At 40.0% G+C, this 21,859-nt stretch overlaps 1 protein-coding gene across 1 annotated transcript in view; it reads right to left on the minus strand.

Moving 5' to 3' along the window:
- The window catches only part of AMOTL1 (angiomotin like 1), a 166,349-nt gene that overhangs the window by 82,837 nt on the left and 61,653 nt on the right, over positions 1-21,859 (minus strand). Inside the window, exon 3 of the mRNA XM_036744064.1 lies at positions 20,864-21,785. Coding sequence (XP_036599959.1) covers positions 20,864-21,785 — 922 coding nt within the window. The remainder of the gene's footprint in view (positions 1-20,863; positions 21,786-21,859) is intronic.

The raw sequence follows: 21,859 nt of genomic DNA on the forward strand, positions 1-21,859 counted from the left end.
AACAAATATTTGTTGAGTAGCACTGAATGAAATATAGCCAAGTACTGATACTGGTATGATGGTAACACTTCTCCATGGTGTGAAGCAGGCATTTCCTTGTGTGGTACCCTTCTGGAGTACAGGAAGTCTTTCTTTAGTCTGCCTTTCCTGTCAGGTCAGCTCCCATAATCTTTACACAACAAGGATACAAGGTAGCTGGGAGAGGTAGAGAAAAGTAGAATTTCTTGTTTCCTTAAGGAAGGTTCAACTCTTCAAAGAGTCCTCCAATTATAGAAAGGAATGCTGTCAACAGAAAGATTTATAGACTGGTTTTCCGTATTGCATAACTACTTGGCTTTTCTTTGGGAAATCAAGTGTTTCCATATTCTAGTGAACGATGGACCACATCCAAATTAGGAAACATGTTTCTGTCCATGAATGTATGTATCCGTATGTTCGCATGTATGTGCAGAGATATCAAATCTCAGGTTATAAGGACTGAGATAGCTCTTTCTTGAGTCCCCTTTAGTAGAAACAGCCATATCTCTCCCAGCATTATGGGAACGCCTTGGAGGAATGGATCAAACCTGTCAGCTCTGTAGACCTGAATAAGCACATTCCTGCAGATTGGCTAAATTCTATAGTAGGGTGTGGGATTTTTGTGGAAGAGGTTACACTTGGCAACCCATTCTACTACTACCACAGGTTTAAAGGCAAAGGCCCTGTACCCCAGCCCTAGTGACTAGGCCTGTTGTTCTGGTAGCACAGGGTCCTCTCCCCATGAAGAAGATGTGAGGGATGGTGCTGTTTACTCTGTGAAGGGTGATAGAATAACCTAGAATCTCAACTCAGGGCTGCACAGCATGCCTGGGCAGATTTGCATGGCTCTGCCCCATACTTTATCCAGGCCCATTTCATCTAGTTTTGATTGATGACCTGTGGCACTGGTGTTTTTATTTATGGACAAATTGGATATTGCTTCAGTGTCTGAGGAATCCTGTCACTCACATTTGGTTATGTGGCAATTAAAAAAATTAATCATGGGCACTGAAACAAAAATAAAGCTAATGCTTTAATCCTAAACACAAGCCTCTTGGCAGCAGGGACAGGGTCTTCAATTCAACAAACATTTATCTAAATTATAACAAGACCTTAATAAATGCCTGTTTCTTGACCAATTGATCTATTTGTGTGAAGAGCAAGGTTTTAACAATTCAGGAAGATATAAAATCAAGAGAGGAATCTGTCTCTGCCTTCAAAGAGCATACAGTCTAAAGCCAGGTTAAATCTCATACACAAATAATTTAGTGCTAAGTACATTATGAGCACATCAGAGGGGTGCAAGTAAGTGCCACCTAAAATGTGAGGGGGGAAAAGGGTCATACTGAAGAGGATGAGGGGAATCAGGGAAAGTCTCCTTAAGGAAGTATCACCTGAACTGAACTCTGACCATCGAGGTGGAGTAAACTTTAGAGGATCTGCTATGGACCAGAAGGGCTTCCAGCAGTAAGCAGTACAATACCCTTCCCCTCAAGGAAATTCTCTTCATCTGTAAAATGAGCTAGAGAAGGAAATGCCAGAACATTCTAATATCTGACAAGAAAACCCCACATGAAGTCAAGAAGAGTCGGACAAGACTGAACAACAAGAAGTATTCCCAGCATTTAGCACAGTACCTGGCATCTAGTAGATACTTAATAAAAATTGACTGAACATTCAAAAAAAAAGATAGGTAGGAACTCTCGAAGAAGCTGCTTGAATCTGAGGCAGACCACCCAGTTCCCATTATCTACTCCAGCAAAACCTTAAAGTTCTCACCAGACAGAATAATACGAGAGAAATACAATGAGAAGCTACAGTAAATGACTTTTTTCTACAATAGTACTATGAAAAAGTGACCCAGAAGCCCATGGCAACAGGAAAGGAAAACCATCGACCAAGCCATCATAATTGTCAGGTTGTCTTCCAGCATGACCAGACAGGCCAGAGACCTGCGTAGACTACAACATTCTGTGTCTGGAGAAAGCAAGAGTGGAGGGCCCCTGAGAAATACTCAGAAGGGTCAGAAAGTCTGAGGATGGAGACTTTGGGAGTTCTGCAGAATTTACAAGTGAATAATAGCAAATATGTAAAGAATAAACAATTTGTATGCTATATAAACTGTTAGCAAAATCACAGAAAACCAGGATCTTACCAAGCTTTCTTTATGAGACACGTACAGCTTGATAATCAAAGTGGGCAGATATAAAGCAATAATGATATATACAGCTAATCATATGACATCACTAATAATAACAGCTGATAATTTGTAGAGCTTTAAGGTTTTGCAAAGCAGAGATAGAAAAAATTAACAAGGAGGCTATAATAATATATTTCTGAAATTATTCATTATGACTCGTTGGATTTTTACCAGGAATACAAGGACAGGCTGGGAACGCTAAAAACATAATCTTATTAGTAACAAAAATAATAAAAATCCTCTTATCAGCTGACAGAGGAACACTCAATTATATAAAAACACTCAAAAGCTAGACACGAAATAAAAAACTTTTCCTTACTATGATAAAAAGTATTCATCTAAATTCAAAAGCCAGCATTATTTGCATTGGAGAAACACCGAAAGCTTTCCCAATAGGATAAGGAGTAAATTAAGAACACACACAATCTCCATTACTATTTCATAAATTACTAAAGATGCTTGGGGGCAGCTAGGTGGTACAGTGGAAAGAGCTCCAGGCCTAGAGTCAGGAAGACTCATCTTCATGAGTTCAAATTCAGCCTTAGACACTTACTAGTTGTATGATCCTGAGCAAGTCACTTAACCCTATTTGCCTCAGTTTCTCATCTGTAAAATGAGCTGGAGAAGGAAAAAGCCATTCACTCCAGCACCTTTGCCAAGAAAACCCCAAATGGAATCAGACACAACTGAAAAATGTCTGAGCAAAAAAGACACTAGCTATAGCAAGAAGACAAGAGAGAAATAACCAAAAAACACCAATAGCCCCTTGGAAAATTTTCAAAATCACTAATAATTAGAAAAAATGCAACTTAAAACAGCCAGCAAAGATGCTAATAGATTGGAAAACTCATCATTGTTAGGGATATAGAAAGGCAGTCGTGTTAATTCACTGTTAGTGAGACTATGGAAAATAATTTGGAATTATGCCACAAAAATGACTAAATAGTTTATACCCTTTGATCCAGAGATTACCTACTGGGTTTAAATCTTAAAAGCTATTGGCAATGACGAATGACATCACAGGTACAAAAAGGTTCAGAGCGGCATCATCTGTGATAACAAAATGCTAGGAATAAAACATGTGCGTGATGATTGTGAAATGGCTAAAAAATTTGGCATATGAGTGTAATGGGATGTTGCTATGTCATAAGGTATGACGAATATTATGAATACAGAGAAACATGGGCAGAAGATGTGATGCCGATTTCAGAAAGCAGGGCCAAAGAACAGTATATACAGTGATTAAAGCAGCAGAAATCATGGATAAGCACCAAAACTCCAATCAAATACAATAATCAATGTTGGTTCCTCCTTTCTAAGTAACAGTCAATAAACTAATTTTTTCAAGGAATTTACTTTGCAAGGGAGGGGAGAAGTCTTACAAGGTGGGGTAAGTATGGAAATCTTCATGCAAAAAAAAGTCTCAATTAATTTAATTCCTTCTAAGCCTGTTTGACCACGTCTTCTGCCGTCTCTTTATCAAATAGTGGCTGAAACTTGCTGAGTCAATTTAATGTAAATTATTTACATCAAGAAAATGATGCTTAAATGACTGATGAAGCCACAGTTTGGTATTTGTAATTATACTAGACAGCTACATTTTCTTCCAATTTAACCCTAAAAATGTGACTTCAAAGGAATCTTTTATTCTAACTATATTCTCAGGGAAGAAAATGAGTATCCATGATGGAAAATGCTGTCCACATCCAGAAAAAGAACTATGGAGTCTGAATGCAGATAGAAGCATGTTGTTTGCTCTCTTTTTTTGTTTGTTTGTTTCTTCTTTCTCGTGGTTTCTCCCATTGATTCTAATTCTTCTTTGCAATGTAACTAACATGAAAATGGGTTTAATATGTATGTATACGTAGAGCCTATATCAAATTACACGCTGTTTTGGGGTTGGAGGAAGGGAGAGACGGGGAGAAAATTTGGAACTCAAAATCTTATGGAAGTGAGTGTTAAAAATAAAAATAAAAAAAATTTATTGAAAAAAAGAAAATGAATATCATGTTCGTGTCATATTCTTATGTAGTCATTTTTTAAATAGCCTAGCACATGAGAGAAGACAAGGTGGGTGGCAGGTATGAGATGGTCTAGGGATCTTTACCTGGAATCCACTTGAAATAATAACAATAGCTCACATTTTATAAACTATTCTCCCCAACTACCCTGTGAGGTAGATGGTACAAATATAATCCCCTCCATCCTACAGATGAGGAAACAGAGGTTCAAAAATCATACATGACTCACACATACTTACACAGTATGGAAAACAGAAAAAGTGGGTAAAATTCAAATCTAGGTCTCCTGACTCCAAGTCCAATGATGTTTTCATTACCCCAATCCCTGCTCTGAACTCAAAAGTAATTACCATTCCTTTGGACAATTCACTGGCTACCTGATGGACTGATTTTTGGTACAATGGAAAAAAAGCGCCGAACCTGAAGTTAGAGGTTCAGATCTTGCCTTTGACTCTTAATGCTTCTATGATCTTGGGCAACTCACAACCTCTCAGGGACTTGGCTTCTCCTTTTGTAAAAAGCGGGGTTGGACTAGATGGCCTCTAAAGTACCTTGTGGCTGGAAGTCTAAGACCTTGTGATCCCATGCTATTGACATATTTTACTATTTAACCTTCACATGTTTATGTTGTCTCTCCAATTAGATTATATGTTCCTTAGCGGCAGAAGCTATTTTTTATTCTGTACCTCCAATAGGGTTATGAAGAAAAGTACCTTGCTCATAATAGCAGTTCTATTACCTTATTTTGTCCATTCTTCTTAATAGTTTTATTGATGGCTTCTATTTTTATACCATAGTCATTTCTGTATCTACCCCTTCTACAATCACCCTATAAAATGTTCCCAAAAACAAACACTGATACAAAACAAGCCAATACAGCAAACAGATCTGACAATGTATGCAATATTCTGAACCCATTGCCCCCCACCTATCTCTTCTAAAAAGAGGATGTCACATTTCCTCATCTCTTCTATAAGGCCAACTCTGATAACTATAATTGTACCTGCTGATCTGTTTTATCCTTAAGTCTGAGAATAAAGGTGGGCAATCTGAAGATCAAGCAAGCCCCAATTAGAAAAAAACTGTCCATGTTTTTAGCTAAGAGGATAGTTAAATGTAAATAAACGAATGCAGTTCTTAGGCTCCTAAAATATAGAATTGCCATTATGTCATTTTCAGATCAAAACCCTAGCCTTGGGGTTTTCTCTATCTGGGTTGCAAAACAGAGAATAAAGGTGGAATTACTGTGTTTACATCAGAGAAATGCTCAAAAGATCACCCCAAAACCAAGAATCCAGCTCCTACAATCCTGCCCACCCCCTGGCCCTAAGGCACAACAAGCATTCCTAAAACAATCTCTCTGCTTGTGGAACTCCCCTAATTATACAAGGAAGGAGTCAGAATGTCTCCTCTCCATCTTCTCTAGGCATTTAGCTACAAAGATATGTTTGGCCACATAACACGTGCCCTAGGCCAGCCCAAAGAGAAAACTGCAAAAAGAGAAAAAGCTATGTTGCTGTTGTTGTTTTAATCAAAGTTGGTTTTCACTAGTCCTAACCTCCAGGAAAGCTGTCATCTGAGTGCTGAGTGCCCAAGTCTTCCTGTTCTGGGGTAACGACTAATTTAATAATCCACCAGGTGGACTATGAAGGGGATAGATCATAGAGGGTAAGGTTTGGAAGAGATTGTATGGACTCTCCTTCCTCTCGCAGGCATTGAATGTATGTATATATAACATATGTGTATGTGTGTGTGTATGTATGTATGTATGTATGTGTGTGTATATATATATATATATAGTGTGTGTGTATATGTGTGTGTGTGTATAGTGTATACGTTATACGTAGATTCCCCATTGGATTTGATAATAAAATACACTGTTAGAATATGTATACATACATACATATAAATATATAAACACATGCATATATATTAAATATGTGTGTATGTGTATATCTGTGTATATATAGTATGTGTATTGTGTATATCTGTATATATAGTACATCTATATCTATATCTAGCATACCTATATCTCTATACACAGTATGTATATGTACACATTATATACATACATATTTAATATATTTGTGTATATATATATATACATATATATCCTAACAATGTATTTTATTATAGAATCCAATGGGGAATCTATTATGGGACTGACACACCCTATTCTTATGGCCTTTGTGTATCCTGGCCCAAAGCTCCCATAGGACAAGGACCAGAACAATGAAATTTGAACCAGATTTAAGCGTTGGAGGGGACCTCAGACCCATTAAGTCCAACAATATCTAAATTTAAAAAAAACTCCTTCTATGATACCAAGCACTCCTCTAGCACTTACTTAAAGGCCTCCAGTGATAGAGAACCCATTGGCCCTGAGACGTTTCTGGGTGTCTCTTTTAGGAAGTTTTCTGATATCAAACCTAAAATTGCCTCTTTGAATCTTCTACCCAGGGCTCTTAGTTCTTTCCTGTAGGACCATGCAGGAATAAGTCTTCTATGTGACAGGCCAACAAATAAGTGAACATAAGCATTAAGTCCACTCTGCCCCCAAGGCTTTTTTTTGCTCAGGCTAAATGTTTCCAGATCCTTCCACAGATCCTCATATGGTTTGAACTCGAGGAGTTCAAAAGTGTAGCAAAGTGGCGCAGTGGATAAAGAACTAGGCCCGGAGTCAGAAAGACTCATCTTCCCAAGTTCAAATCTAGCTTCAGACACTTACTAGCTGTGTGACCCTGAGCAAGTCACTTAACCCTGTTTGCCTCAGTTTCCTCATCTCTAAAATGAGCCAGAGGCAAACCGCTCCAGTATCTTTGCCAAGAAAACCCCAAATGGGGTATCAAAGAGTCAGACACAACTGAAATTATAAGACAACAAGTTCAGCAGCATCTTGATTGACTTCTTCCAGATGCTCTTCAGTTTATCAAAACTTCTCTTAAAATGTGACCCTCAGAGGTGAGCGTAAGACTCCAGATGTGTTCTGACGAGGACCACATTCAGCAGCACTCTCACCTCCCTACTTTTGGACGCTGCCTATTAGATCTTTTGGTTGCTATATCATACAACTTACATAGTGAGCTTACAGATTGGTAAAATCTCCAGGATCATTGGGGTGAGTAAAAGAGGATTTAAGACCCAAAAGTATGATATCTGCTGGTTTAGGACTTAACACCAAAGTGCTGAAGAGGCAGTATGCATAGTGGGTACAGGGGCCAGCAGGCCCTAGATTCAGTGGAAAGAAGTCAGAGCACCTAAATTTGAATCCAGGCTCTTTTACCTACTGGGTAACCTTGTTTAAACACTCAGCCTCTCTGGACCTCAATTTCTTCATCTATAAAATGAAATTATTGAATAACACAGCTTCTGCAGTTTCTTCCAACCCTAAATCTACAATATTATGACTTCCTTCAGTGATATAAACCAGTCTGCCTCCCCCTAAGTAAAACTGATTGGCATTTTCGAACAGGCCAACTCTATTTCCTCTCCCTATTATTTTTACCATACAAATACCATTAGACCATGAGCTTCCTGAGGACAGGAACTATTTTTTGCCTTTCTTTGTATCTCCAGCACTTCAGAGTGCCCAGAACATAGTAAGTGCTTAATAAATGTTTATTGAGCAATACACACATTAGAATGGACCCCACTTTTGGAAGCCACTAGGCAAATCAAAATGATGTCCATGAGATGAGAGTATCATGGCTTTAACCGTCCTTAAAATTATAAATAGTATCTACCTAAAATCATCAACAAGCATTATTTGTAATGGGGATAAGCTAGATGCATTCCCAGTAAGATCAGGGGTGAAACAAGGATGTCCATTATCACCCTTACTATTCAATTTGGTACTAGAAACATTAGCTGTAGCAATAAGAGAAGAAAAAGAAATTGAAGGAATTAGAATAGGAAAAGAAGAAACTAAATTATCACTTTTTGCAGATGATATGATGATTTATCTAGAGAATCCTAGAGAATCAAGTAAAAAACTACTTGAAATAATAAACAACTTTAGCAAAGTTGCAGGATATAAAATAAACCCACATAGCATTCCTATACATTACTAACAAAGCCTAACAGCAAGAGATAGAAAGGGAAATTCCATTCAAAGTTACTGTAGACATTATAAAATATTTGGGAGTCTATCTGCCAAGAGAAACCCAGGGCCTATATGATCATAATTATGAAATACTTTTCACACGAATAAAGTCAGATCTAAATAAATGGAAAAATATCAGTTGCTCGTGGTTAGACTGAGCAAATATAATAAAAATGACATTTTTACCTAAATTTAATCTATCTATTCAGTGCCATACCAATTGAACTGCCAAAAAATTATTTTACAGAGCTGGATAAAATAATAACAAAATTCATCTGGAAGAACAAGAGGTCTAGAATATCTAAGGCATTGATGAAAAGAAATGCTAGAGAAGGTGGCCTAGCCATAGCAGATATTAAACTGTACTATAGAGCAGCAGTCATCAAAACTACCTGGTACTGACTAAGAAACAGAGCTATGGATCAGTAGAATAGGATAGGAACACAAGATGGAGAAGTCAACAACTATAGCAATCTACTCTTTGATAAACCCAAAGAGACCAGCTTCTGGGCTGAGAATTCACTATTTCACAAAAACTGCTGGGAAAATTGGAAAATGGTAGGGCAGAAACTGGGCATAGACCAATATCTTACACCACATACCAAAATAAAGTCAAAATGGGTTCACGATTTAAGAGTAAAGGCTGATACTATAAGTAATTTGGGAGAGCAAGGAATAGTTTACTTATCAGATTTATGGAAAAGAAAAGAATTCATGACCCAACAAGAGATAGAGAGCATTACAAAATACAAAATGGATAATTTTGATTATGTGAAATTGAAATGTTTTTGTACAAATAAAAAGGCCAATGCAACAAAAATTAGGAGGGAAGCAGAAAATTGGGAGAAAATCTTTACAACTAGCGTCTCTGATAAAGGCCTCATTTTCTAACCGTCAGATTTTAATGCCTGAAACTTCACCCAGCTTTTCCCATGTAACAGAGCCAATATCAATGTATTACTGGCTATGTAAATTTTCACATTATTGACTCAGCACTTTGGTGAATTAAGATCAGATCGCTGTCCTCCAGTGTAGGTGGATAATCTTCCTGTTTGGAGCTGTTATTCATTTAAATCTTTATAGCTGGAATTATGCAGGTTCCCTGAGAAAGTAACCTGAACCTGACCTTAGCCTCTCCAACTCATTCGCAAAAGTTGTCTCTTAGCATAAGCAGAGAGTTTCACTTGACTCAGGAGACAAATTTGCAGCTAGAAATTAAACTACCTCCTCAAGGCTGATGCTAGCATTCAAAATAAACATTAGAGAATCAACTAGTATTTATTAAGCACCCACTATGTGCCAGCCACTAGACTAAACTCTTAGAATACAAAGAAAAAAAAACTCCAGTCCCTTTTCTTTAGAAGCTCACAGTAACTGAGATATATATGTATATATACATACACACATATATGTGTATATACGTATGTATATGCATATACATGTGGTTAGTAAAGTATTCTTGTGAGATGTGACTCTTGAACTGAGCCCTGAGGAAGGCTAGGGATTCCAAGAGGCCGAGATGAGGAGGAAGTGCATTCCAGGCGTGAGAGAGAGTCTATGAAAAATGCACCAAGATGGAAGACAGAACACTGTATATGGGGAGCAGAAAGAAGTAGGTGGCAGTTCATCCTTCATCCTCAAAGAGGACCAATGACATCACAAGGGTGATGTCTTGACTTGCACATGAATTGGATTTTGGGGAAGCAGGGCTGTGCAAAGTCATCAGCCTTACTCTCTCCTCCAGAGTCATCAGGGTCCAGCGGCAACACAAAAGTCAAGATGACTGGTGATGACCTGAGATGCAGTGGATGACCTTGGCCTTTCTAAATCAAGGTCTTCCCAAGGCCTCAGTTTGTCTAATGTAATTGACTGGAAAGCAAAGCAGGTGAAGTGAAGTGATGTTTAATAAACCTGGAAAGATAGGGTTGGCCTAGATCATGAAGGTGTTCGAATGTTGAACTGGGGAGTCTGTATTTTATCCTGGAGACAGTAGAGAGAGGCTCTAAAACCAGGAAGAGACATAAATAGACAGATTTTGTCCCAGGGAGTAAGAAATTGTGTCTAGGAGCTAACAGGGGCACGGACTTCTGGAATGTTCTCCCCATCCAATGTTTCTACCAGCCTTTCAGGATCTAGATTCAACATTACCTCCTCCATAAAGACTTTTATCAATCAAAAAAAATTTCATAAGCAATTTAATCTACAGACAAACCCCCCCCCCCAACTTCATAGCACTCTGTACCTTTCTGTGGCCATGTTTTATTTTGTAATATTCTTTTTAGTACATATAGCTTATCTACTCTTCTTGTTGTTCAGTCATTTTCAATCTTTTGTGACCCTTTTGGGAGTTTTCTTGGCATAGATACTGGAGTGGTTTGCCATGTCCTTCTCCAGCTCATTTTACAGATGAGGAAACTGAGGCAAACAGGGTTAAATGATTTGCCCAGGGTCACACAGTAAGTGAGGCCACATTTGAACTCACACATAGAAGTCTTCCTGACTCCAGGCCCAGAACACTACGTACTTCGGCACTAGCTGTCCCCATTATCTACCTTACTAGATCGTAAGCACTTTGTGAGCAGGAATGGTCTTATTTTTCCTTATATTTCCCCCAGAGTCTAACAAAGAAGCACGTTAAGTAGCAGGCACTTTAAAATGTCAGCATCCAATTAAACCATTCACACCAGCATTAATTAAATCACTCTCTCCTCACCTACTAACCTTACAAGCAAAACCCTTATACCGAGGGATATCTCTGGGACTGGAAGTATGATTTCATCAGTGTAGGAAGCTCCTAGCAAGGGAATTCCTTTTCCTATGAAAATCAAGCTATCCCTGCCACCGAGGGATTTAGAAAGTTCAACGTATAATACTGAAAGAACACAGAGCCAGCGTGTGTCAGAGGTGTGATTCAAATCTGTGTCTTACTGACTCTAAGACATCACAATTTTCCTGGTTTGACTCTATTCCTGCCATTTCCTTCAGACAGCAAGTCTCATAACTAGCTAGAACTTGCAGAACCTAGCTAACATCAAATTTAGTGGTAAGAGAATTTCTGGCTCAGCTTCATTACCTCTGTTGACTTCAGATGGGCATTTTTCACTAACTAGAAAGAGTTCTGCTATTAATCGTTAGTCTGCAAATTCCAGCTGTATCCCTAGTGTTTATGATCCAATTTATTATTTTACCTGTCGCATATATTCCCCTCCTGCCATCTATTTTTTGATGTGTAAATCATTACCATCCCCTTCTGCCCGCTGTAAAATTTCATTAGATTGGTCCTGCCTATGTAACTAAAACCTATATAAGGTTGCTGAAACACCCGCTCAGGACCCAACGGTTTTTGTATATTGTGGGTCTATGCTGAGAATATAAAAAGCCAGTTATTAAAACCTCTCTGTGTTTTGATAAGTATGATTGGTAATAATGTCTATCAATGAATCCTTGGACAATTTTTATCTCAAAGATCAGCTCTCACTTCACTATAGCCCCCATCCGCTAGAGGTATACACCTAAGAGTGTGTGTGTGTGTGTGTGTGTGTGTGTGCGCGCGCGCACGCGCGCGTATGTTGCTTATTAATGGCAAGGACAGATTGAGGAGGCATGAGTGGGTTGCTATCTGTACTACACTGATGAGCCTGAAGAGTCGTTGAAGTTTTAAGGATTTTTAAAGTGATACTTTTACGGAAGCTGTCAGATTTCTGCACACCATGTGGATAGATGTGTGTCCATTCATTAGCATCTTCTGGCTTTCACTACATAGACTATTGGAGGTCAGGAGTCATGACAATTTAATTAATGTGCCTCCCTGGACTGCTCTCTCTCTCTCTCTCTCTCCCTCTCTCTCTCTCACACACACACACACACACACACACACACACACACACACACACCCATACATGTCAATTAAAATTCTCTCAGTGAATTCCAACTAATTTTACTACTAGCCTATGCAAAACATAATGAGAAAGGTAAAGCTTCTGGGCAGGGGAAAACATTGAGTGCTTTCTAAAGCCAAATATAAATGATTTAAAAGAAATAATTAGGCCTGCATGCACTTTCTAATATTCAGCCAAAAGTTAACTATACTAATTGGCAATAACTATGATGCAAGTGAATGGCTGGGTTCTTTCCTGTGATAAGAAAGGTAAAAGAGGCACCCACTCCAAAGAAGGAAATTCAGGACACCTTTGCCACCAACTTTTGTTCAGGCTGTCTCAGTTGCGAATGAGCCCAAAATTTTTATTTTGTGTTCTTTAAGATATATCTATTCAACATAAAAAATCAACCTAATGCCTTTATGAACAAAAAATTGCAATAGGGGTCATCATCACCTTTTCTACCTAGGAACAAGTAGTCCATCAAAACCCCCTTATGCTGACTCAGCAAGACTCAACAAGATTCATTTCATGAAGGGACTGGAGAAGACATGTTCAAACAGGCTCAGAAGGCAGGAAGAAAACTATTTAATGTGCCCATTTCAAGAGAGTGGTATTAACAGACATATGGAGCCTCTCTTCATGAGGTCTTCTTGACTAGAGGGATTATCTTTGGCCATAATTCCCATGCAATTTTTTTTATTTTACCATCACCCACCACTACCACCACCATGGGCAAAAAAAATTGAGTGCTTTTCTTGCAAAACAAGTGACTAATTCTAAACATTCACACTTACTTATTCAAAAATAAGTACTAAATACCAACTATGTGCAATGCAGTGAGTAAGCTACGGGGGAGGGTGATATAAAGATAAAGGAGACCCAGTCCTAGCTTGGAAAAAGCTTACTATCTAATAAAAAGCTTAGACGTCATCACCGACCTCATAAATACCAAAAAACCCATGATTCTGACATTGTGAGCACACCCTCCCACGGATGCAGCTCATATATCCCCCTCCACGGCCATGTGAGCAGACGTTCTTTCACTGCAGAGCTATTGCAGTAAAACAAAGACAAAAAAGAAATATCATCACCTTGTCACCCATCTCATAATGAGCATCTCTGAACTTGGCTGTGCTGGTCCCCCGGCAACAGACATGCAATCCATTGCCTGTACAGCTTCATGTGACCCGTCAGAACTTGCCCTACAATGGTATGGAGAGCTTGGGTCATCTCCAAGCTAAAATGAGGCGATGAAGTGTAAATGGTAGTGGTGAGTCATAATAAGAACCGACGTGTATCAATTGTAGCATTTTAGGGTTGACAAATAGTTCTATATAATTATCTCATTTTATTCTCCCAAGTCCCTTATGAATGCAGGTATTATAGCCCTCATTTTACAGATAAAGAAAATGAGTCTCAAAGAAGTGAAGGTGACCTGCCCACAGTCACACAGCTTTGGAGGTGTCAGCTGGGTATCAAACCCAGGACTTATGACTAAATCTAGTGTGAGCTATTCATGACTAAGTACAGGGGGAAACAATCCAAAGATTGGGGGATGTAATAAGAAGAACTCATAATGATAGCTAATGTTTGTATAGCCGGGCACTGTGCTAGGCACTTTAAATAATAATAGATAACATTTACACAGAAATTAAGAGCAACCAGGTGGCATAGAGGACAGAATTCAGGGCCTGAAGCCTGAAGACATGTCTTTCTGAGTTCCAATCTGGCCTCAGACACTTACTAGCTGTGTGACCCTGGGCAAGTCACCTAAACCTGTTTGCCTCAGTTTCCTCATCTGAAAAATGAGCTGAAGAAGGAAATGGAAAATCACTTCAGTACCTTTGCCAAGAAAATCCCAAATGGGGTCATGAAGAGTTGGATACAACTGAACAATAAACAAGTAACAAGTAATATGGTGTTCACTATGTGCCAGGCACTGTGCTAAGTGCTTTAGAAATGATACTCACAACAACCCCATTTCACAAATGAGGAAACTGAGGCAAACAGGGGTAAGTGACTTGCCCAGGATCATACAGCTAGTACATAGCCAAGACCGAATTTTAAGTCAGGTCTTCCTGGCATTCTACCCACTGGGCCACTTAGATGCCCTCACCAGAATTTGGTTCATTTTGGACTATTTTTAAAAATCCACATTTAGACTAGATGGCAAGTACTCCCACTCAAAGATTCAGTAGCTGAGGTCAGCAGACAAATTGAAACATATTGGAGCCACCTGCCCATAAATCAGTGCAGAGAGCATGGATAAAATGCAAACACTTCTGACAGAGTACAGAAAACTCATATGTTGAGAGATACTTCATTTAGGACACTTCTCAATGATCCATAGTTTCATTCCCTCTGAGTCGTCTAGCCCTCCCTGCTATTCATCATCCACGTCCACCACACACCCCCTCCACTAAGGAGGATGAGATAGAATACTTGACTGGCCATCTTGGCTTCGCCACTTCCTCAATTTGTGTTCTTGAGTAAGTCACTTAAATTCTCTGTGCCTCAATTTGTGTTCTTGAGTAAGTCACTTAAATTCTCTGTGCCTCAGTTTCTTCATGTGGGAAATGGGGGGCTTAGAGTAGATAGCCTCTTAGGTCCTTTCCAGCCCTAGATCTACGATCCTAAAAAATTATCTTGAGGATCCCTTCTAACTAATATGTTTTGGTTCCACAGTTCAGACTGGCAGAGATTTAAGGGTAAATGGAATAGGCTGAGACATTCTCCATGATCTACTGGAAGCCTTTCCTAATCCCCTTAATTTCTAGTGCCTTCCCTCTATTAATTAATTCCAATTACCCTGAATGCATTTTGTCTGTACATGGTTGTTTGCATACTATCTCTCCTATTATTAAACTGTAGTTTCCTTGAGAGCAGACACTGTTTTCATCTTTCTCTGTTTCTCCAGCATAGTGCCTAGAATATAGTTGGCACCTAAGAAATGCTTATTGGCATTTCCCTAGGGTTTCTGGTCATCCTCCTTCGCTTGGTATGTTGGTAGGCCTTTCCAACTCCACCAAAAGCTATGACTGTAGCATGACCTGTCAAAATCAAATGTCTGGGCCATGGTAGCTAAAGACAATCAATGTAGACTTCATTAGTAATAGTAACGCAAGCCCTCCAGCGTGTCTTTTCCTTTTTTTTAATTAGCAAGGATTTCGTTTTCTCTCACCCTTCTCTCCTCCCCAACTGAACCACAACAAAAAAAGAAAAAGGCCTAATAACAAATATGGCATGACCCTTTCAAAAAACCTCAACCATGTTTAAGGGAGTTACAACAGTATCTCTATTTTCCAATGGAGTGGGCGGGCGGATGGATGAATGTGTTAACCATAGCCCGTCAGTGGCCAGGAGCAGAATGAAGTCCTCACTCCTTTCACTAAATTAAAGACCACAAGGACTATCTAAGGAAGAAACAGTGAGAGTTCAATTACTTGACTCATTTAAAATGACAAAATGGCACTGGACAAAACTATTTAAATATTAACTACATCCATGCAGGAAGCAGGAAGGTGCATTGGACGATCTCATTCCAATCTCTCTATTTCTGACCCTGGCAAAGTCTAGCATCTATTTACTCAAACAGCCTATGGGGAGTTACTGAGCCACTACTATTAATGATAAACTATTCAGTAACCAAACCTCAAAGCCCAGAGGATACACTGGTGGAATTCAAAGGAGACATCCCTGACTCTACGATCAAAGGCAGCTCCCTAGTCCATCAAACACAGCTGGTTTTGGACCCATCCAACTGAGTTCCTGCTAAGTTAACTGAGTCTAAAACAAGGGTCCGTGTGGATGCTACTTTGTTTATACAGTTGGCAAAGGGTTGCCTGGCTGGAGCCATTCTGGCTAGCCATAGGAAGGCTTACAAAGAAGTCTTTGAGTTCTGGAGCCCCTTACCTCAATAGCCTGTCTGTAATATCAAAGGAGTTTGGCTCTGTCTTGTCAATCTGGCTGCCAAGCCTGGCAGTCGAGTCACAGACTAATCCAAACTCCTTACACATTTAATTTAATTTTTTAAGTCATAACTTTCCCACAAATCGCACTTTCCAACAAATCACTTGATAGACTTTGAAATGCTTCTCCCCTCACTTTGTTTTTCTTCCTTAGGTATTCCATTTTCTATTCTCTTTCTCCCCTCCCCCAGTTTCCTAGAAAAGTAATGAATTATGACAAGCAAAAGTTTTGGCTTTCCATCTTCTCTACAATGGTTCCTCCTTTTTTAGGGGGTGGGGTTCAGATCTATTATTTCAATGGTATAGAAAACTCATAAGATATAAACACCTTATCTACTGATTCAGATGGGCAAGCCTTCAGTAACATAGTCTGAAAAATGTTTGTGGGGTATAAAATTTAAAGGGCTTGCCCAGAGCCACACAGCTAGAAGGTGTTATGGCAGGTCCTGGGCTCAAGTCTTCTTTGATTCTGGGTATCTGTCATCTGTTCCAAGGCCAGCCCTCTACCTACTACCTACAGTACCTCTCATCCCTCCCCTTACTGAACTCAAAAGAGCAGGGTTGAGTTAGAGGAAACATTTTTCAATCATCTTCAAAGTGAAAGATTTAATTCAACAACATTACAGTCACACTGTTAAGCACCTGAGGCTGAACTGAATTGAATAATTAAGGAAAATGCAAAGCATCACTGACCAACCATGACATTAAGCTAAGCTGAACTGCACAGTTTCTTTTAATACAACTTAAGTAACTTCATGAAAACCTAAGGATTTGAGAGAGGGAGATCTTGACTTTAAAAAATGCCATCCAACTGGTTAGCCATTGAATTCATTTTTCCTTTTCATCTCAGGGAAACCACACAACAGAAGGAAAGAAAGGCCTACTTCTAGACCCCTTTAGTATTGTCCAACAGAACTTGCTTGTCTCCATTTCCAGGAAGAATTAGCCTCCTTATTCGTGGCAAGTAGTTTATGCGGCTTCCTAATCAACATTATAAAACTCTGTAAAAAAGCGTTCTGGTAGCCCCTATGATGAAAGCAGAGCATGGTTGTGGAACTGGAAGGTGCCTTAGAGATAACATCATCTAGTCTGAATGCCTCATTTTTCAGATCAGGCAACTGAGGGCAAGTGACTTACCCAAAGTCATAGGGGTAAAGCTGAGATATGAACCCAGGTCCTCTGACCCTTCCTCCATTCAAATCCAGTATTCTTTCCATTGTACCATAGAGCAGAATCACTATTTCAAAGTATTCATCCCGATAACTTCAGTGACACCCACTTCAGTTTACATGGCCATGATTAGCATGGGCAACAGATCTACACAGAGACTTTTTCTATGGAAGAAGGGGAGGAGAATCTCCTGTTTCATAAACCCAGTCTCACCACCGCAGGGGATAGAATCAAGCTTCTTTAGTTTGAAAGGCAAATAGGTAAAAAAAAAAAAAAATACTAGGGGCAGCTAGGTGTTGTGGTAGATAGAGCACCGGGCCTGGAGCCAGGATTAGACCTGAATTCAAATCCAGCCTCAGACATTTACTAGTTGTGTGACCCTGGCCAAGTCACTTCACGTCAGGTTCCTGAGCTGTAAAATAAGGATAATGATAGCACCTATTTCCCAAGATTTTTGTGAGAACTAAATAATATTTATAAAGCACCTGCCATATAGTCGGCACTGTTAGCTATGATTATTGTATCTATTAGTAAACTGCTGGTGGTGGCATTCAGTTGTTTTTCTATCGTTTCCAACTCTCCATGACCCCATTTGGAGTTTTCTTGGCAAAGATACCAGAATGGTTGGCCATTTCCTCCTCCAGCTGATTTTACAGATAAGGAAACTGAGGCAAACAGGGCTAAGTGACTCGCCCAGGGTCACACAGCTAGTAAGTGTCTGAACTCAGGAAGATGAGTCCTCCTGACTTCAAGCCTGGCACTCTATCTACTGCACCACTTAGCTGCCCTTCCATTAATAAATATTATTACATAATTATTATAATAATATATTAGTATATAATATATACCATAGTGTTATAAATATTGTTACGTTATAGTAATAATATTTCTATACCCATTAATTAATAAATTACATTGAGTAATATGTCAGGATAATTTTATATGTCTTTAAATGTCCTATTGGGGGGTAACACTTTATCCTTTTAGGATAATAGTTGAACAGAAAATTTGGGCAATCAAAGGATTTAGAGATGGGAGAAGCTTTCTTCATCATCCAACCTAATTTCATTGTTTTACAGACGAGGAAACTGAGCATCACCTACATAATGTTACTTTTCCAAGGCCACAAAGGCAGCATAGTCAGAATTTGAACCCAGATGCTGAGACCTCAAACCCAAACCTCTTGCTGCCTCTCAAAATTATAACATTTTGTGAAGCATAGAGGTCTATGCTTAGCTGAAGACAGAGAATGTTTATACAGTGTTATCCCCCACAACCACTCTGTGATGTAGCTATTCTAAACTTTTTAAGCTTATTTTATAGATAAGGAATCTGAGAATTGGAGAAGTTGTAGGAGCTAGTCTTAACCACAGGTCTTCTGACTCCAAGAACAGTATTCTTAACTCAATACCAACACCCATTTTATAGATGGAAAGCCTGAAACTCAGAGTGGTTATGTGATGTGTACACAGTAATATAGCTAGCAAGTGTTAAGGGGCAGGATTAGGTTCAAGAAGACCTAAGGTCAAATCCGGTGCTCTATCCAACACCTCATGCTGCTGCTCAACCCAACACCTAATCTATCAAGGTTTATGTCAAGTTTCTACTTGCACATAGATCTTTCAAAATGTTGTTTAACAAAGCAGGCCAAAACAACACTTTTGCCCTTCTCCCTTCTCCTCACACAACACAACACAAAACACACACACACACACACGCAAGTGTGTGGTCATATCCTCCTTCCCAAATATCTCTATATCTAAGCATAACTATATTTCCGTCCAAAAGATTTCCCACATGATCTTTTGGTCCTCTTTGAAAAACCTATGAATGTATGACTTGCATAGCATTTATTGGTTAGTCTGAGGCAATTTGGTTTATGACAATATTAATTTCACAGAACCCATCTACTATTGTGTCCCTCAGTAATAAGAAGTATAATCTATATCTCTTCAAATCTCAGAAGGCTTCCTAAGAGAAGATCTGGGCATCTCTTTTGGACACCAAAGAAATTTAGGAAGCCATCCAGAAGCTCTTACGGACTAGGCTATGAGGCCTAGAAAGGGCCTACAAGGAAATGGGTTAAGAATCAAGACAAGGAGCCAACGAGCCTTGACTTTGCCATTACCTGCATAACCATGGACCAATCACTTAACTTTCTTAACCTTTCCTAAATCTGTATAATATCAGAGATGTAGTAAATTATTTGTGTGTTCTTTTACAGCCAACCAATCAAGAAGTATTGACTAAATGTCTACTATGTATCAGGAACCATGCTAAGTCCTGGGAATACAAAGAAAGAAATGAAATAGTGCCTGCCCTCAAGAAGCTTATATTCTAGTGGGGGAGAAAACACGTCCACAAATAAGTGTGTATAAAACATACACAAGGTAAGTGGGGGAAGCGGGGAGAACACTAGCAACTGGAGATAAGAGTTTAAAGTCTGTGGTTAAAAGGAACATTCTCCTGGGAGTCAAGAGCCCCACAGACCAGGACAGACCAGTCACTAGGATCACAGATTAAAAGTAGGAAGGATCCATGGAGTCCAACACTATCATTTTAGAGATGAAGAAACTGAGGCAAACGGAGGTTGAGTGGCTTGCCCAAGGTCCACAGCCAGTAAGTGTCTGAGGCAGAATGTGGACACAGGTCTATGTATCCTATCCTATACCACGAGCCTTCCCCTTGCTATTTACCTGAGTGATCTTGGAGAAGTCATTTAGTTTCCCTGAGTATTCACAGCCTCGGTAAAATGAGAGAATGGAACTAAATTATGTATGAGGTCCCTTTAAGCACTAATGTTCTTGAATCCTATGATCCCCTCCAAGGAGCTGGCTCTATCCTTTCCTTTAAAATTAACAGAAGAACAGTAGAACTACATTGGTTCTGGAGTCAGAGGATATGGGTTCAAATCTTACCTCTGAAGCTCATTGACAATCCTACACAGTAGATCCTTTAAAGATCTTACTACAAGTAAGTCATTCAAACTTCTTGGGACTCAGTGTCCTCATCTGCGAAATGAGGAAGTTGGACGAGATGATCCTCGAGGTCCTTTTTTATGACCTTATGAGCCCATGATACCATAACTTAACTTGGTCATCCATTCCAGCAAGGTCGGGTCTATTTCAACTGTTAAGGAAAAGTCCTGCCTTGTCAGATACTCATTCAGAGTTCCCAGAGGTGGCAGGATACTGCTGCTCCCTCTTTAACCTCGGTCACTACCATCCCCACTGAGCAAATCACACGCTATCCTACAAGATAGATATCTACTGCACACTACAATGAGAAGCACGCTGGATTTAGAGTTCAGAAGACCTGGATTTAAATTCTGCCTCTGTTACTTAACACCCCTGTATTAAGTCATCTGCCCTTTCCAGGTCTCAAAAGTTTCTCATCTGTTAAAAAAACAGGCAAGTTCACCTTATTGGCCTCTAAGATCCTGTGAACCAAAAACATTTAGTTAATGGAAATGGCCTGGAGTAACCCAAATACCCCATAATCACCTTGTTACCCCATACTCTGGGGGTGGCTGATACCTCACGACAGCAACCTCTGTTCTTGCCGGCTGAGGAGGCGGGTAGGGTTTGACCATCTCATGGAGCATCCCAGGGTGTTGGTCATTGTAAAAGAGCCCATGTTCCTGGGTCTTGCTGACTGGGGACATCATCGGCTTAGCCTTGAAGGGATATTCAGGTGGAGGGCCTCGTGGGTCCATCACTTTGCCTGCAGGCTGGGCTGGGGGTGGTCCCCCACCAGCCTTAAACCCTTTACCATTCCCTGAGCTAGGGAGGTGTTGCTTAGCCCCATTCCTCTCCAGTGACAGCTGCATGATTCTCTCGCTGAGAGAGCGGACATGGCCCTGCTTGAGTTCCTTGAGGGCATCATCCTTATGAGCCTGGCCACTATTGGCCCGATTCACTGTGGGCCTCCCTTCAGTCCGGGACTTCTGACTAGTTGTACTGGGCACATAGTAACCGTGAGCGACAGCTCCCTGCTGCTGTTGCTGCTGCTGGCCCCTGAAGAACTGGGACTGGGCCTTGGCCTCCTCGTAAGTTGGCAGCTCCTCATTGTTCTGCTGAGGCTGAGCGGACCGGACCTGTTTCTCCATCACCGTATTGTCCACCTGATGTTCTTGCCCCTGAGGTTCCTGCCGTGCTGACTGGTGGACCATTTGTGGGTCTTCTTGAGTGAGGTTTTCCGTGGAAGAAAGGGTGCTTGTCGTACTGTTGGACGGTCCCGCGCTCCCGGTGGCCTGGTGCTGAATGGCCAGCAGATTCATGTTCTCAGTCGGGGTGCCATACCTGAGTTGTTCCTGGATCAGCCTCTGTAATACTGTGCCAGCTGCCCCATCCTCTGAACCTCTCATTTCCACCTCTGAGATCCTCAGGAAAGTTGGGGAGTAGAAGTTACAAAAAGGGTCCTCAACTGGAAAAAAAATGAAAAAAAAAGTCAGGTTTTTATAGAAAAGGGCAGATGTCAGTGTGTACTTATTGCCTACA

Source organism: Trichosurus vulpecula, chromosome 2 (assembly GCF_011100635.1).
Source record: "Trichosurus vulpecula isolate mTriVul1 chromosome 2, mTriVul1.pri, whole genome shotgun sequence".
Classification (NCBI taxonomy): Eukaryota; Metazoa; Chordata; class Mammalia; order Diprotodontia; family Phalangeridae; genus Trichosurus; species Trichosurus vulpecula.